This window comes from Anomaloglossus baeobatrachus, chromosome 8 (genome assembly GCF_048569485.1).
Source record: "Anomaloglossus baeobatrachus isolate aAnoBae1 chromosome 8, aAnoBae1.hap1, whole genome shotgun sequence".
NCBI lineage: Eukaryota > Metazoa > Chordata > Amphibia > Anura > Aromobatidae > Anomaloglossus > Anomaloglossus baeobatrachus.
The window spans coordinates 218,340,318-218,355,684 of NC_134360.1; the positions used below are offsets into that span (position 1 = coordinate 218,340,318).

A 15,367-nucleotide genomic window follows, 5' to 3' on the forward strand; every position below is an offset into this window, starting at 1 on the left:
GCCACTGTTTACAGGAGGGTGCAGGGCTGATCCACCACTAGAGGGCGCCACTGTATACAGGAGGCTGCAGGGCTGATCCTCCACTAGAGGGCGCCACTGTATACAGGAGGCTGCAGGGCTGATCCACCACTAGAGGGCGCCACTGTTTACAGGAGGGTGCAGGGCTGATCCCCCACTTATAGGTGCAATGTTGGGGGTCTCTGCTCTCTTTATTATAGAGGCATTGTGGGAATCTCAGCTATCCGTATTATGGGGGCACTGTGGGTGAGGTCACTGCTCTCTTATTATGGGGTCACTGTGGATGGGGGTCTCTGCTGTCTTTCTTTTGGGGGCAGTGTGGGGGTCTATCGCCTTCACACAGGAGATGTTCCCCCTTCTTCCGCACACTGGGGTCAGAGCTCTTATGTGTTGACCTCCAGAACAATAGCGCCACTCTGCGCATGCGCTTAACTGTCTTTACTTTCACGAGACGCCGTGCGTCGTGACGTAGTTAGGAGGCGTGTTTAGTTTAAAAGTGGCGGCGGGTAAGCCGGGGGTGACGGTTCTGAGTAGAGGCGACGGCTGTTACCGGGCGAGGCCGGGACGGGTGGTAGGCGAGGAGCACATCGGCAAACGGAGCTCTCCGCGCATCGTCTCCGCTCTTTTCTTTCTGTTGGCTGTGCAAGGTCGGTGAGTCGTCATGGACCTGTTGTCTAGCAGACTGGTGAACGGCCTGGTTATTAAGATTATGCGAAGTAACGGTGAGTTGTGCCCGGGACCGTCCCTGCTCCCCGAACCGGCGGGGGACATTCAAACCGTGTTCCCTCCCCTGTTACTGGCGTTCTATACGTTGATTGGCTTTCCGCTGGCAGACTGCCGCGATTCTGCTTCCTGATTGGCTGATTCACCCGTCACACTAACATGCTGATTCTTTGAATTCCGACAGGTGGCGCCGTGTGCGGGGGCTTCAAAAATAAACGAAAACCTGCGGCCCCGACTGTGACCCCGAAATGATATATGGAGACCCCCGACCCGACTGTGACCCCTGGCTCTGCCCTACTAAATGATACTGACCTCAACTGTGACCCTCCCCCTGACAGACTGACCCCTGATTCTGCCCTGTTAAATGATACGGAGACCCCCCCCCTGACCCTGGCTCCTGCCCTAGTAAATGCTGGACTGTGACCCCCTAACCCTGGCTCTGCCCTAATACATGAGATGCTGAGCCTGATTCTGCCCTAAAAAATGATATGCAGACCCCCTGACTGTGACCTCTTACCCTGGCTCATGCCCTAATAAATGCTGTACTGTGACCCCCGGCTCCTGCTGTGACCAGCGGCCTCTTATTCCCCCCCCCCCCCGGCTCTTGCCCTAATTCATACACTGGAGCCAGGGGTGCTGTTATTACCCCTCCCGGTGTAATGGCGGCGGCTCATCTTCTTCTTGCATTACTGATCGTTCTTACAATTATTGGTTTGGATGACCCTCAGGAGCAGACTGTGGACCTCCGTTCTCTGGCTGCCTCTGAAATCCGTGTATATCCGGGGCGGGTTGTTTCAGATACTAACAGAACGTCCCCGTCCACTGGTCACAAAGTCTTTGTGTGCAGAATATGTAGTCGGTCACCAGAGGAGAGGCCCTACGTTACGGGCCACAGCCCGTATTGGGTAATTGGGCCAGTATTGGGTAAAGCTGCTTTCACACCTCCTCCGGTTTTAGCAGAGCCAGCCAATCCGGCTCTAAAACCTATGCAACGGAGGCGGCAACAATACCGCATCCTTTGCATAAGTTTTTGACATGCGGCCCGTCTGTTTTTTGCCGCTTGCGGCAGGCCACTGAGCATGCGCAGTGGAAAAACTCCGGATGCGATGTGGGGTTTTTTTGCCAGACAAACAGACAAAAAAAACGTGCCAGGTGACGTTCCATCCGGCCGCCGCATCGGCTAAATCTGCTGTATGCGGCAAAAAACGGACCGAACGCAAGTCCATGCGGCACAATAAGTCTATGCAAAAAAACCACAACCGGCGGCAAAAAAAAACCCGGTTGCGGTTTTTCTGCAAAGTGCCGGATTTTGCTGTACAGGAAAAAATGGATGTGTGAAAGCAGCCTAATGCAGACCCTGTAAAGGTGCAGGCCGAGGTCACATGTCCGGGATCCACCTATGACGTTCCAGTGATCTTACATAGGTGTGGGTGTGTGTGTCTACACTGGACATGTGACCCCTGAGTTATAAGTCCTCAGAAATCTATGGGAGGCTCTCCCCTGCAGCTGCACGAAGGGAGGACCCATGTGAACTCTTTAGAGGGTCTTCCCGGGCAGCAGAAGTCGCCGGTTCCCCCCTGGTCGCCAGTCCTGGGACCTGTCTGCCCGTCCACTGTGTGCCATGGACGAGGGTTTCCTGGGATCGCCGGTTCTACTTTTGTCGCTGATGTCTCTTCTGTATTTTAGGGGCCGTTCACAGCGCAAACATCACGGCCGTGGACCCGGAGCGGCTGTCTGTGCACGTAGAATGGAAAGAAGGCAGCACGGGTAAAGCAAAGGAGGTGCGTGTGCTGGTGGCAAACATATGGGGGTGCAGCCGTCTGTACTGAGCGCTCTCTGTCCCCAGGGAGCGTGCGTGCTACTGCAGTGAACGTCTCATTGTATCCAGAGGTCCCAGGGTGAATGGAGTTTACTGCAGATCAAACCCCTGCACACGACCTGTGACCTCCCCCCCCCCCCTCCCCGAAATCCTAATAATGGTGAAGGCTTCCTGCACCACATCCCCTGCGGCAGAAGAGAGACCGTGAAGGGGTCATGTGCTTCAGTCTCTGCACCCTCCTAACTTTTTTCAAACCTCGTGTTCCTGATCAGTTGTGACTGTTTATGACCTCCCAGGTTAACTGGAGTAACTGCAGCATTATTGTAGAAAAGATGGCGGTTCCACAGTGTGAACAGCACCATGCAGGTCCCCTTGGACTCCGTGGTAGTGGAGCGGAGCTGGAATATACTTGTAGATGTCGTCTGGACAGATGGGGGTGGGGGTGGTAAAAATACATATGTGGTCATTAATGGGCACTCTCCTGTAATCCTCTCTCGTCCTGGTGATTGCTGTACTCGGTGTTGTCAGCCACCTGTGCAGGAGCCTTCTCGGGGCGGATTCTGTGTCCTGAAATAACTGGAGGTAACGGGACACCGGCTGCTCTAATGTCCTGCGATGATTGGAGGGTCCTAAGATTAGCCCCCAGACCTGTGGCTGCGCTCGAGTCCTGCGGGTACAGACCCTGACCCAGGGATGGGTGACCCACCCCTCTGAACACCCCACCCCTGTGACTCCAGACTTTTTTGTTTTGGGGAGTCCTAGATCTCAGATTTTGTGGCTTTTTTTTCCCTCCTTTTTTTTTCCTCTGGATGATTGGGGAAAATATAGATTAAATTTTTTTTTTTTTTTTTTTTTTTTCCTTAGATCCCATTTGCAGATGTGGGGACCATGAACCCAGAGTTACTGGAAGCAATGTACGAGATGCCCAGTGTGAAGGAGAATATGCCCCCGCAGAGGAGCCTGGCTTCCCAGGTAAGGGGGGGGGGATGAGGGTCAGTTGTGTTCATTGTGGGGGCCACAGGGGCCTGAGCTATTGTGATCTTGTTTTCTGTATGCAGCATATCCTGCGACAGGTGGGCGTGGACGGGTGTCGGCGTGGGCCTCCCCAGTCCCGCAGCTGCCTCTGGGCATTTTCCCTCTAAATATTGTCACTTGTTTGTATATGATCCTCCTGAATTGTAAAGCGCTGCGGAATATGTTGGCGCTACAGAAATAAAGATTAATAAAAATAATAAATATAAATAATGTAAATATAAATATGATAAATGTATTTATTAATCAGAGAACCCATGGAGATTTCTCATTGGGGATTGCAGTTTCCACATTGTCAGACCAATATCGGGGTTTCTGGCTGCACCATAATGGAGGCTTATTCACACACATTATGGAGCAGATTCATTAATACTCACACACAATGTATGTGGCGTGCAAGGGGTGCGCTAGTGTTCCCATTCCCCCTCAGAGTGCAAGCATTGTGCGCCAGTGTTCCTCACCCCCCCTTCATTCCCCCCCCCCCCTTCATTGACATGTGTTGGTAAAGGGGGCTGCAGCAGGGCTTTGTACAGGACGGTCATTACTGCTGAAGTGTCGCTGTCACTAATGCGTCATTTTCCTCTTTTTTTTTTTTTTTTATTACAGAATTCAAAAAGAAAAACAGTATCTCGGATTCCTGCGCCCAAGGAAGGTGAGTGCTGCTGGTCAGATGATGGCCGATACTCCGATCGGGGGGTTACCCTTTGTCCTCTGGTTTTGGGAGGGATGAAGATAAGGCTATTGGTTATAAAGCTGCGGAGTCTGAATTCTCTAATGACAGGCAGGTCGGGTGTGGCGGCGGATTGTGGAGTGCAGTCCATCCGCCTGCACAGGGCTGAAATCTGTGGCTCCCGCCCCTGTGGAACCAGATCTCGTGCCCAGATCTGCCAGCACTATGGTGTTGTACCAGAGTGAGCAGCCGCCTGTCCTGTCTGCCTGGTGTTCACCGAAGCTGCAGTACTGGATACGACCAGTGACTAGGGAGGCGCCATATCTGGGCAGAATCCAGCTCACGGCCCCTCTGCCTCAGCTTCCTGATCTCCATGTACAGATACAGCGGCAAAGTAACATAAAGCCCCTTACATGAAACATGAGCCCTGCCCCATCTCCTGCAGTCGGGATTAGTGAGGCCAGGGACCCCCGGGGTCAGGCTGCTCTGTGCTCTGGGAAATGTTGTGGGGGCTGCAGGGTTTTTGCATCTTTTCGTCCCTCATATCGGGTGTCGCGTGAGGCCGGGTTATAAATATAATTTGTTGATTATGTCCCCCCCCCCCCCCATATAGGACCAGCCCCCACCCCGTGTTGCAGGTTGACAGGGTCATAAGGTGTAAACAATATACAATAGCCAATCAATCAATAACATCTATACCCCGCTGAGGATAAAGTGCAGAGCGACGGGCGGGAGAAAGCCGAAATCTAATGCACGAGTGACCATTACACAGAATAGCCTGAAATTAAAGATACAGGGGCAGCTCAGTGGATATCAAATATCTGATGTGACCTCCCAAATACAGGACGATCGCCTCTGGTTAACTCTCTCCTCTGTGCAGCTGCCCCTCGGGCTCCGTTATGTCAACTTTCCTTGTAGCCCCTCCGCCCCGGGCTCCATTATATTTCGTCGCACTCTCCTTGTGGCCCCTCCTCCACCGGGCTCCATTATATTTCGTCTCGCTCGTTGTGGTCCCTCCTCCCCCGGGCTCCATTATATTTCGTCGCACTCTCCTTGTGGCCCCTCCTCCACCGGGCTCCATTATATTTCGTCTCGCTCGTTGTGGTCCCTCCTCCCCCGGGCTCCATTATATTTCGTCGCACTCTCCTTGTGGCCCCTCCTCCACCGGGCTCCATTATATTTCGTCTCGCTCGTTGTGGTCCCTCCTCCCCCGGGCTCCATTATATTTCGTCGCACTCTCCTTGTGGCCCCTCCTCCCCCGGGCTCCATTATATTTCGTCTCGCTCGTTGTGGCCCCTCCTCCCCGGGCTCCATTATATTTCGTCTCGCTCGTTGTGGCCCCTCCTCCCCCGGGCTCCATTATATTTCGTCTCGCTCGTTGTGGCCCCTCCTCCGGGCTCCATTATATTTCGCCTCTCTCCTCACGTCCCCTCCCACTCTTCTTCACTTCATCTTCTCAGCAGGGAATTCCTGATGTTCTTTCTCCTGTTTTCCGGCTGAAATGGGACTGTGTCCGGAGCTGCATGCCCCCCCTTTCCCCATTATCCTGAGCCGCCAAGAAGTCATGGTCTTCTATTCAGGTGTTAGTACAGGTTATTGGGAAAGCTGGGTGACTGGCAGTATGGCTGAGAGTGACTCTCCCTCAGGTGTTGTTGCCCAACGTTTCCAGACTCAGAAAACTGCCGAAACGTGTCTAATACCTGAACAAGTCCTGCTGAAATATAGCAGCCATTCAGGGCTGTTAGAAAGCTGGGTGCCATGAACCAATATGGCTGCCAGGTGGCAATCTTGTAGGGTGTGCAGCTAATCTTCAGTTATGAGGTGTAAGGATTTGGGATGACCGTCCTTTCTGGGAGCTGCAAAGCTGGGTGACGAGTAATATGTCCACCATTCGGGTAGTTGGAGGGTTCATCACCCGCTTGCCCACAACGTTAATGGCTGGCTTGTGGTATACAGAGGGTGATGGTTCACCATTCAGGGAAAGCTGGGTGATGGGCGGGAATGGTGACCCAGCCATCTGATTACTGAACAGGTGCTGGTCGGTCAGAGGCAGCGTGGGCTGTATTAGTGACCCAGCTTTCCCAGGGACAGACGACCAGGCTTTTACTTGTCAGAAGACGGCACACTATATTCTCTCCCTCCCAGGGTTACTGCCCTGGCCGTCAGCCCATCCCCTGCCATCCCGCCCCTATACAATCACATGAGAGCGGCAGGTGAGGTGTGAATATTTCATGACGCTGATCACACCTTTCTTTATCCCTGAAGTGTCTGGACAGAGTTCTGTGGAGAGTGGAGCACAGACAGGTAACGGGGTCACCGCCGCCGCTTCACACCCGCCACCGCGTATCCAGAACCACCCTCTAGTGCTCGTATAGCGGCGACTTTCTGCTCTCGCCCCTGAGCTGCAGCCTCTGAGGTCTCTGCCTCCTGCCCAAATACAAAGTACTGATCCTGTGTAACTGACCCCACTGAGGGGCCAAGAACGCCTGACAATGAGGGCTGATCCCACTACGGGGCAGGGAACGTCTGACCACGAGGACACCTATAGGGCAGGTTCTGGATAATCCCTGGCCGCTCCGTGACTCTGTGTTGGAACTTTTTATATTATTATATTTTTGATTATTTCAGGTCTTTTGTGTTTGTTTTTTTTTTTTTACTTTTGATTCCCGTTATATTTGTAGATTTAATGTTGCCCATAATCCTGTGCAGCCTTGTACTGACCCAGAGGTCAGGGCATCCCAGCATGCACTGCCTGAACGGAGAGACCCCTGTATTTTAATATTGCACTTGAGGAGACCCAATAATGTGCCCTCGGGAGGGGGTCCTCTGACGGGGGCAGCACAGGCTCTCCGGGGGTGGGGGAGCTCGAATGGGGGCAGCACAGGCTCTTCAGGGGGAGGGGGAGCTCGAATGGGGGCAGCACAGGCTCTTCAGGGGGGAGGGGGCAGCACAGGCTCTCTGGGGGAGAGGGTGCTCGAATGGGGGCAGCACAGGCTCTTCAGGGGGAGGGGGTCCTCGGATGGGGGCAGCACAAGCTCTTCAGGGGGAGGGAATCTTGGGAAAGATGAGATGTGTCCTGGGTTGGGACTGATTACTGTCACTCTGGGTCAGTACATTTTGCTTTGTTCCCCACCGCCTGTAATCATAAAATCACTGAACACGTTATCAACCTTGGTGTCTTCTCGCTGTTTGGGGCTTTAACACTTTTCTAAAACTTGTAACCACTGAACTGTCCCCTTGCGCAGCAAAGTCTCTCTAATCCGGTGTTGACTGCACCGCCATTCTTTCTTGCTGGTGTCATGGCCTCTGTGTACACTGTCTTAATTGCCCGTCGTATTTCAGCTCTGCGAGGCCGCTCCATCAAGATGGCCGCCATCCCTGAAACTCTTCTAGCCAATCAGGAGATGGAGTTGGAGGCCACGCCGCAGCCCGCCAAGCAGCCAAACTTCAATCCTGGTGAGCGCACAAGTCTGGTTTTGTCTAGTTAGCGTCATGGCAGTAAAGTTCTCAGGATATTCTGTGGTGTGCGCCCCGTCCTGCTGCGCCGGCGTGCGACCTACCCACCATGAAAAGCTCTCAACTCAGGGTAAAGTCCAGCTCTTTTTGTCCCAGGTGTAAGAACTCGATCCACCAAAGTGAGCAGCGTCTGTGACCGGCTTCTACCGCGAGTGACTGAGGGCGCCGACGACTCCACCTGTTCTAATGCGAAGAACAATCAAGGTGACGGTCTGGAGTCTGAAGACGAGGGGCGAATCTGCTGAGAAATTGCTAAATCTTATTTAATTTCTTTTCAGGTAGAAGAAAATCCAATATAGTAAAGGAAATGGAAAAAATGAAAAGTAAACGAGAGGAGCAGCGAGCACAAAACACGGAGCTGCGGAGCAAGCGAGCGCAGGTGCGGTGTCTGCAGGGACGGTGCCGCTATATGCCGGCTGTTAACGGTAGATTGTGAGCGGTGAGGGTTTCTCCCCATGTCTGACATTGCCAGTGCTGCTCATCTCAGTGGTCATATAGACAGGAAAAGTCTCCATTCCCATTGGGTGAAAGCAGCGTGTATACAGGACCGTTCAGACAGTGAACGTTGCGCTCCTCTCATGTCACTGCTATTCTTGTGCGCAGGATTATGACACCAGTGTCCCAAACTGGGAATTCGGAAAAATGATCAAAGAATTCAGAGCAACTCTAGATTGTCAGAGACTCAGCATGAACGACCAGGTAAGAGCGAGCGGCGCTACCGATGATTGCTAGAAGTCTCTGCCCCGGGAGCAACTACTGTATATCACACATCTGCTGACACCCTTACGTGACTGATATCAGCTCCTCTTATAACGCTCCAGTACTGAGAACCAGTAGTGCTGCCACTCTAGTACATGTACGTGCTCCAGCTTTGTTGCGGCGGTTATCTTTCGTTGCGGTATTTTCACATGCTTTCACAGGTGCATTCACACCTTTCATTGCGGTGTCTGTCCTGTGGGGACACTCCCCGCTGCCGTTCTGCATATACACCTTTCGTTGCGGCGTCTGTCCTGTGTGAACACTCCCACAGCCGTTCTCATTCCCGCTATAATCGCGTTCTCTTCGTCTTTCAGGCAGAGGATCACCGTATCTGTGTGTGCGTCAGGAAGCGGCCTCTGAACAAACAAGGTGTGCGTTCTTTAGTGTTTCTGGACGTGGTGGGACGTTGGGCTGATATTGGGCACTCATCTTCCCTCTTGTACCTCCCCAGAACTGGGTAAGAAGGAGATCGATATCATTTCTGTCCCCAGTAAGAGTGTGGTCCTGGTCCACGAGCCGAAGCTGAAGGTGGATCTGACCAAGTACTTGGAGAACCAGGCCTTCCGCTTTGACTACACATTTGACGAGAGTGCAGCTAATGACATTCTGTACAGGTAAGATGGCGCCGTGCGGTCGGCCCGCTCCCTGTGCGACACGGGAAGTCACATGTCTGTCCCCTCCAGGTTCACAGCACGACCTCTGGTCCAGTCCATATTCGAAGGAGGGAAAGCCACTTGTTTTGCTTACGGCCAAACTGGAAGCGGTAAAACGCATGTAAGTAGCGACTCCCCCCGAGGATAACCCTTGTATGGGGCTGGCTGTGGACATTGATGCGGATGGTGAGAGGCGCACACCAGGTCTCCACTGCAGAGGACTATGCCTGTCTCCAGGCAATCGGATCTGCTTGAGGAAGAGGAGAAATATAACTTATGTTGACTTGTTCCTTAATCTCTCTGTAGACGATGGGAGGCGACTTCTTGGGTAAAAGCCAGAATGTCACCAATGGCGTCTATGCGTTTGCATGTAAGTGTGTGGATTTAACAATCCTGGGTCAGGTGTGGTGGGGGCTGTGTGCGCTGCAGATGGAGGTCCATGAGCATACTTAACGATACACAGTAACTTGAAGTGGTTTTATTAACACGTTTCAGTCTGCAGAAAGTAACCACATTCAAAAAGCTTTTTTTTTTTTTTGAAACGTGTAGCTATAAAACCGCATTGTCTACTTGTATGTTGGACGCTGCCTCTGGATCTCCATCAGCTGTGCAGATGTTGGGGTTAATCCTTGTGATACACGGCATCACCAGCCGAGCAGTTCCCTGCACCTTATTGTCCTTTATCATCGGGTGAGGCCCTCTTCGGCTTTTTTCTCCTCGGCTTTTTCTTGAATTTAATGATTCTCATTCTTGAATTTGGTATTCGGTGAGGGGCATTCTGGGTATTGTAGTCCAGTGTCAGCTGCATCTTGAGCCTCATTCTGTGTGTCTCCACAGCTCAAGACGTCTTCCTTCTCCTCTCTCAGCCGCGGTACGAAAATATGGACCTGGAGGTGTTTGTGACCTTCTTTGAGATCTACAATGGAAAGGTGGGCTGTCGGAGGGGTCTTGTCGTGTCCTGGTCTACTGTTGCTTTGGATCTTTTCTGCAGGTGACTTGAGGTTTCTTTACTTCAGGTGTTTGATCTTCTAAATAAAAAAGCCAAACTTCGGGTCCTGGAAGATGCAAAGCAGGAGGTGCAGGTGGTGGGGCTGGTGGAGAAGGAGGTCTCCTGCGCAGAGGATGTCTTCAAAATGATAGAAGTTGGCAGTGCCTGCAGGTGAGGTGTCTCCTGGAGTGACATATTGATCTAATGTTTATCCCCAGGTCCTGGGCCGTGACTGTTCTGGACTGTGATGGTCCCGGGCAGTGGGGACAGTCGGCAGATTAAAGCACTCACAGCCCAGGTCCCGTCCTGTGACTGTCCCGACGGCAGATTACAGCACTTGCAGCCCAGGTCCCGTCCTGTGACTGTCCCGACGGCAGATTACAGCACTTGCAGCCCAGGTCCCGTCCTGTGACTGTCCCGACGGCAGATTACAGCACTTGCAGCCCAGGTCCCGTCCTGTGACTGTCCCGTCGGCAGATTACAGCTTTCGCAGCCCAGGTCCCGTCCTGTGACTGTCCCGACGGCAGATTACAGCACTTGCAGCCCAGGTCCCGTCCTGTGACTGTCCCGACGGCAGATTACAGCTTTCGCAGCCCAGGTCCCGTCCTGTGACTGTCCCGTCGGCAGATTACAGCTTTCGCAGCCCAGGTCCCGTCCTGTGACTGTCCCGACGGCAGATTACAGCACTTGCAGCCCAGGTCCCATCCTGTGACTGTCCCGTCGGCAGATTACAGCACTTGCAGTGTTGACTTCAGACTTGTCGTAATATTACAGAACTGCTCGCAGTGCGATTCCCTGACATTAGAGGCACCGTATCAGTGCTGGATCATGACTATATTGTTGCTTATGTCACAGAACGTCGGGTCAGACATTTGCAAACAGCAGCTCGTCGCGCTCCCACGCCTGCTTACAGATCATCCTGCGGAGGGGGGGACGGCTGCACGGCAAGTTCTCTCTGGTGGATCTAGCCGGGAACGAGCGAGGAGCCGATACAGCCAGTGCCGACCGCATCACCCGCATGGAAGGAGCGGAGATCAACCGCAGCTTACTGGCACTGAAGGTACTGGGGTGCAAAACAAAAAGCCAATGTTCAATGCTGTACTATGGATTTAAAGGGCCGTTGCCCTCCTTTCTGCGCTGACTGGTCTGAGGTCTTCTGCTCTGGGTACTGCCCTTCTCCATGACTTGTCACTTCCTTTTTTTTTTTTTTTTTGCAGGAATGTATCCGAGCATTGGGACAGAATAAAGCGCACACCCCATTCAGAGAGAGTAAACTCACCCAGATCCTGCGAGATTCCTTTATTGGGGAGAATTCTCGGACCTGCATGGTAAGATGCGCCGGTCTGTGGCACTGCGCCCATCAGAGCTCCCTGCGGGTATTACACGTCCCGCAGACTGGGCTGCACTGGCAAAATTGTCGCTTTTTCAGGATCTCTGCCTTTTTTTTATCAATCTGTGAGGCAAATTTCAGATTTATATTCACCCAGAGATTTGCTATAATTTCTAACGACCCCCATATTTCTTTTCTTTGCAGATTGCGATGCTTTCTCCTGGATTCAACTCTTGCGAGTACTCTCTGAACACGCTACGATATGCTGACAGGTAGGCGCCCAGTGGTGGATCATCCGATATCCATATGTGCAGATGACGTAGACCTTACACAATCTACCTGGAGCCTCCGAGACCTTCCAGCTCTGATCCTTGCAGTGAACGAGTACTGCTGCGATCTGCAGTACACTGTCCTGCAGGGAGCGCCCCCTAGTGGCAGCTGCAAATGGTGCATAATAAAAAAGAAATCTTTATTTTTATATAGCGCTAACATATTCCGCAGAGCTTCACATTCATCAGGAACGCTGTCCCCATTGGGGCTCACAATCTAAATTCCCTATCTGTATGTCTTTGGAGTGTGGGAGGAAACCGGAGTACCTGGAGGAAACCCACGCAAACACGGGGAGAACATACAAACTCTTTGCAGATGTTGTCCTTGGTGGGATTCGAACCCAGGACCCCAGCGCTGCAAGGCTGCAGTGCTAACCACTGAGCCACCGTGTATAATTTATAATTTAGCAGTACGTGTGCCCCACTCTGCGCCCCTCACCACAGGCCCCAGCATTCCTGCACCACTGAATTAATCACAGACTCCTTTCCTATCCAGAGTAAAGGAGCTGAGCCCCCACAGCGCAGACGACGCAGATAATCAGCAGATGGAAACAGAGAACGACGTCGAGTCTCAATCCGAGGAATCGGAGAGCCAGGATGACGTGAGTGACGCCAGACACTGAGCGGGGTTGTATATTTTTTTTTTTTTTTTGTTTTAACACTGCTTAGTGATGACATGCCCTTATGCATATTCAAAAAAAACTGTAAATATATTTTCATGTTGTTACCCAGCTTTCCAAGGGTCCTGAATGGCACATGTGCTGGATATGGCTGGCTCTCTGCACATTGGGTAGTTCTGCTCTTTGGTGATTACCTTCTCCCTCTTTCTTAGCTGTCGTTGAAGGACGAGGAGCTTTCATCCGACATGAACAGTTTCCAGGCAGCGATGAGCCGTATCGGGGAACTGGAAGAGAAGACGGTGGAGGATCTGCGAGACATGGTGCTGGTACGTCCACCGCTGCTGTCCTGAGAATTAAAGGGGTGTTTCTATCTCTGCACCGGCAGGCATCACTTACTGATGGATGAAGGCACAACCTGTCACATGCACTAATGCTACAAATGAAGGCCACTCTGCTGCTTCCTATTGTGTATTCTTCTCATTCCCCTTACTCTGCATAGGCCTCCAGTCGGAGCGCGGTTCCATTCTGGTGCATTGCACTGGCTGTAGGTCCCAGCACAGTTGTGATGGCAGCAGCCTCATGATCATCCTCCAGAGGATACTACCTTCCTGCTGTGGCTTTAATGGGGTCTTACACATTGAGCAAGGCATTCTTGTCAGGGTCCCTTGACCGTGCCCCCTCGCTGCTCCAAAACTTACTGTGTTCATGTCGTACCATTGAGCAGGATGGGGCCTCTACCCTTGGGCCAAGAGCTGAGGCTGCTGCCCTATAGCATTAGTATACGGGCTTCTCCCCAGTGCGGACGTGCAGCACAGAGGGGTCCGTCCTCGGCACCTCACATCCATGCTAATTAGCTGATTCTTATTGCAGAAAGGACTGGAATGGGCTAAACTGCTGGAGATGACGGAGCAGCCAGACTATGACATGGAGAGCTTCGTGTCGCAACTAGAATATCACCTCCAAGAAGGGACTAAGGGCTTCATTGCCCTAAGTGGTAAGTGGCATCTGCCGGTCTGCACAGCCCCATGACTGAGGGAGGGTTCTGTTAGTAACGGTCCTTTTAATCTTTTGGTTGAAATATATAATCCTAAAAGAATAGATGAGGTCATAGAGTATCTGGTTTGCTCTAGTCTCCACACCCCCATTGCAGCCTGCAGGGTAAAGAATGGAGGTTTTATTTTTGGTGGTAATGGTTACTCCATCTAGACAATACAACGTTGGCAATGTCTGGCAGATAAATGTAATATATTGGATGAGTGGATAAATAAGTGCAAAAGCCGCACCATGAATGTGTCTACATGACCTTGTCCACAGCTAAAAGAGCCAGAATAAAAACCGCCTATTCTTTACACTGCAGGCTGGATTTACAGCCGCTCTATAGTGCAGATGCATACTGTGCCTGCGCTGTGTGCATTACCAGCTTACACATTGCATCTGAGCTGAGCAGATTCACACTTCTGTAGGTGTCAGTAAAGCCTCTGTTGCTCAGTGGTTGACAGTTTGGCTGATGTAACAATGTATGCAGAGATGGCTGTGAATCACTAATGGGACCGCCCACTGGACTCGTATTGGTGCAAACTGGGATCTCCATGAATAAAACACGGGTTATGCTGCATCTTTTCCCACAATCCTGTATATCTTCTGTGTCTCATTTATTCTGCGCCATGCACAAATCAGACTGGCTACAATGCAGCAGGGTCCCTGGATTATATTCTGGCAGCTTCTATCCCCCTGCGCTACTGATACTGCAGTGACAAAGCTGCCATGGATGCAGCATTGGGGCTCACAAGCTAGCGGGGGCCTCTGACATGGAGACCACCCCTGTAAAAAAAGAATAATTTCAATTGGAAGTTTCCCAGTAAAACACAAATGAACGCATGGATTTTCTAAATGGTTTTCATTAACCCCTGGTTACCCAGAGTTCCAAGACAAACTATTCTCCATTCACATTTAAAGCGACAGACACTTTTTCTGGTTTGTGCCGTGTGGACGCCCTGGGGTCTTCAAACACTTCAGACTGAGCGGTCGCTCACATTTCTGATAAGTGGGGACTGAGTTGTTGGTTTCCATGAGAGAGCCACCTGGGATGTGAATGGCAATATGAATAGAAAATAATGTGCCGCACCTGTAAACAGCATTTAAGTTTAGCGGCTTTTCTTTTGCTTCCCTTTGGGATGTAAATCTGGAGCTTCTGTAACCTGACCTGTTTGGAGAAGTCCATGGTCGCGCCGTGGACCGGCGATTGTCATTCTTAGCACATGTTCACACTCCTGCACTTTTGTCTCCTGCAGAAAACGTTTCGTCGCTGCGTATGGCAATGCAGATGGAAGAACAGGCCAGCAAGCAGATCTGTAAGAAGAGGAAAGCCAATAAATAAATGCCGCCGCCTCACTTGCACCGCCTGTATTGTAATGTGCGTCTTATTTTAATGTTTCTGCTGAGTGCAAAGACCCTGCAGATCGCTCTACACCGCTATTCCCACTGTCAGACGATGGCGGGGTCCGCCGCATCCAGACGTGGAGCGCTCCCGGGTTCAGGATCTGCAGATGCCTCACCATTGGGGGGGGGGGGGGCAGGTCTGGCCGTGGGGGCTCGTGGTTTGATTGTTTTGTTTCTGGACTTTGTTAATGTACAGTTAAGTTTATTTGAACAGATGACTGGTGACCCCAGAATATTTTACTGATATTGAACAATAAATAGCCTTGAATATTAATGCTGTCATGTCTTCTGGCAGAAATGTGACCGTCCCTTTTATCTGACAGTCTGCCTTGTAAAGAGCTGGAGACGTGACGGAGCATCTGAGCGTTTATACAAGCGGGGCGCCGCTCAGTCGGTGGGAGGCCCTCGGCTCACGCGGGGCGCCACTCAGTCAGTGGGAGGTATAGATTCCAGCTATGTCACTTATCGAGC

General features: G+C 51.8%; 1 protein-coding gene across 2 annotated transcripts; it reads left to right on the forward strand.

Moving 5' to 3' along the window:
- Positions 1-422: 422 nt before the first annotated feature.
- On the forward strand, positions 423-15,143 carry KIF2C (kinesin family member 2C). Of its 2 annotated transcripts, XM_075321104.1 has the most exons (22): positions 423-740; positions 2,428-2,522; positions 3,425-3,532; positions 4,199-4,244; positions 6,528-6,566; positions 7,605-7,718; positions 7,875-7,982; positions 8,057-8,157; positions 8,382-8,477; positions 8,852-8,906; positions 8,989-9,151; positions 9,221-9,311; positions 9,497-9,560; positions 10,028-10,119; positions 10,207-10,349; positions 11,034-11,238; positions 11,396-11,506; positions 11,713-11,780; positions 12,334-12,439; positions 12,670-12,783; positions 13,328-13,451; positions 14,749-15,143. In XM_075321104.1, the coding sequence occupies exons 1-22, from the start codon at positions 680-682 to the stop codon at positions 14,832-14,834; spliced, it is 2,190 nt and encodes a 729-aa protein (XP_075177219.1). In that variant the 5' UTR covers positions 423-679; the 3' UTR covers positions 14,835-15,143. The 2 variants fall into 2 exon arrangements, with proteins under 2 accessions (XP_075177219.1, XP_075177218.1); XM_075321103.1 differs by lacking the exon at positions 6,528-6,566 and having other exon boundaries at positions 424-740; positions 14,749-15,142.
- The last annotated feature ends 224 nt before the right edge of the window (positions 15,144-15,367 follow it).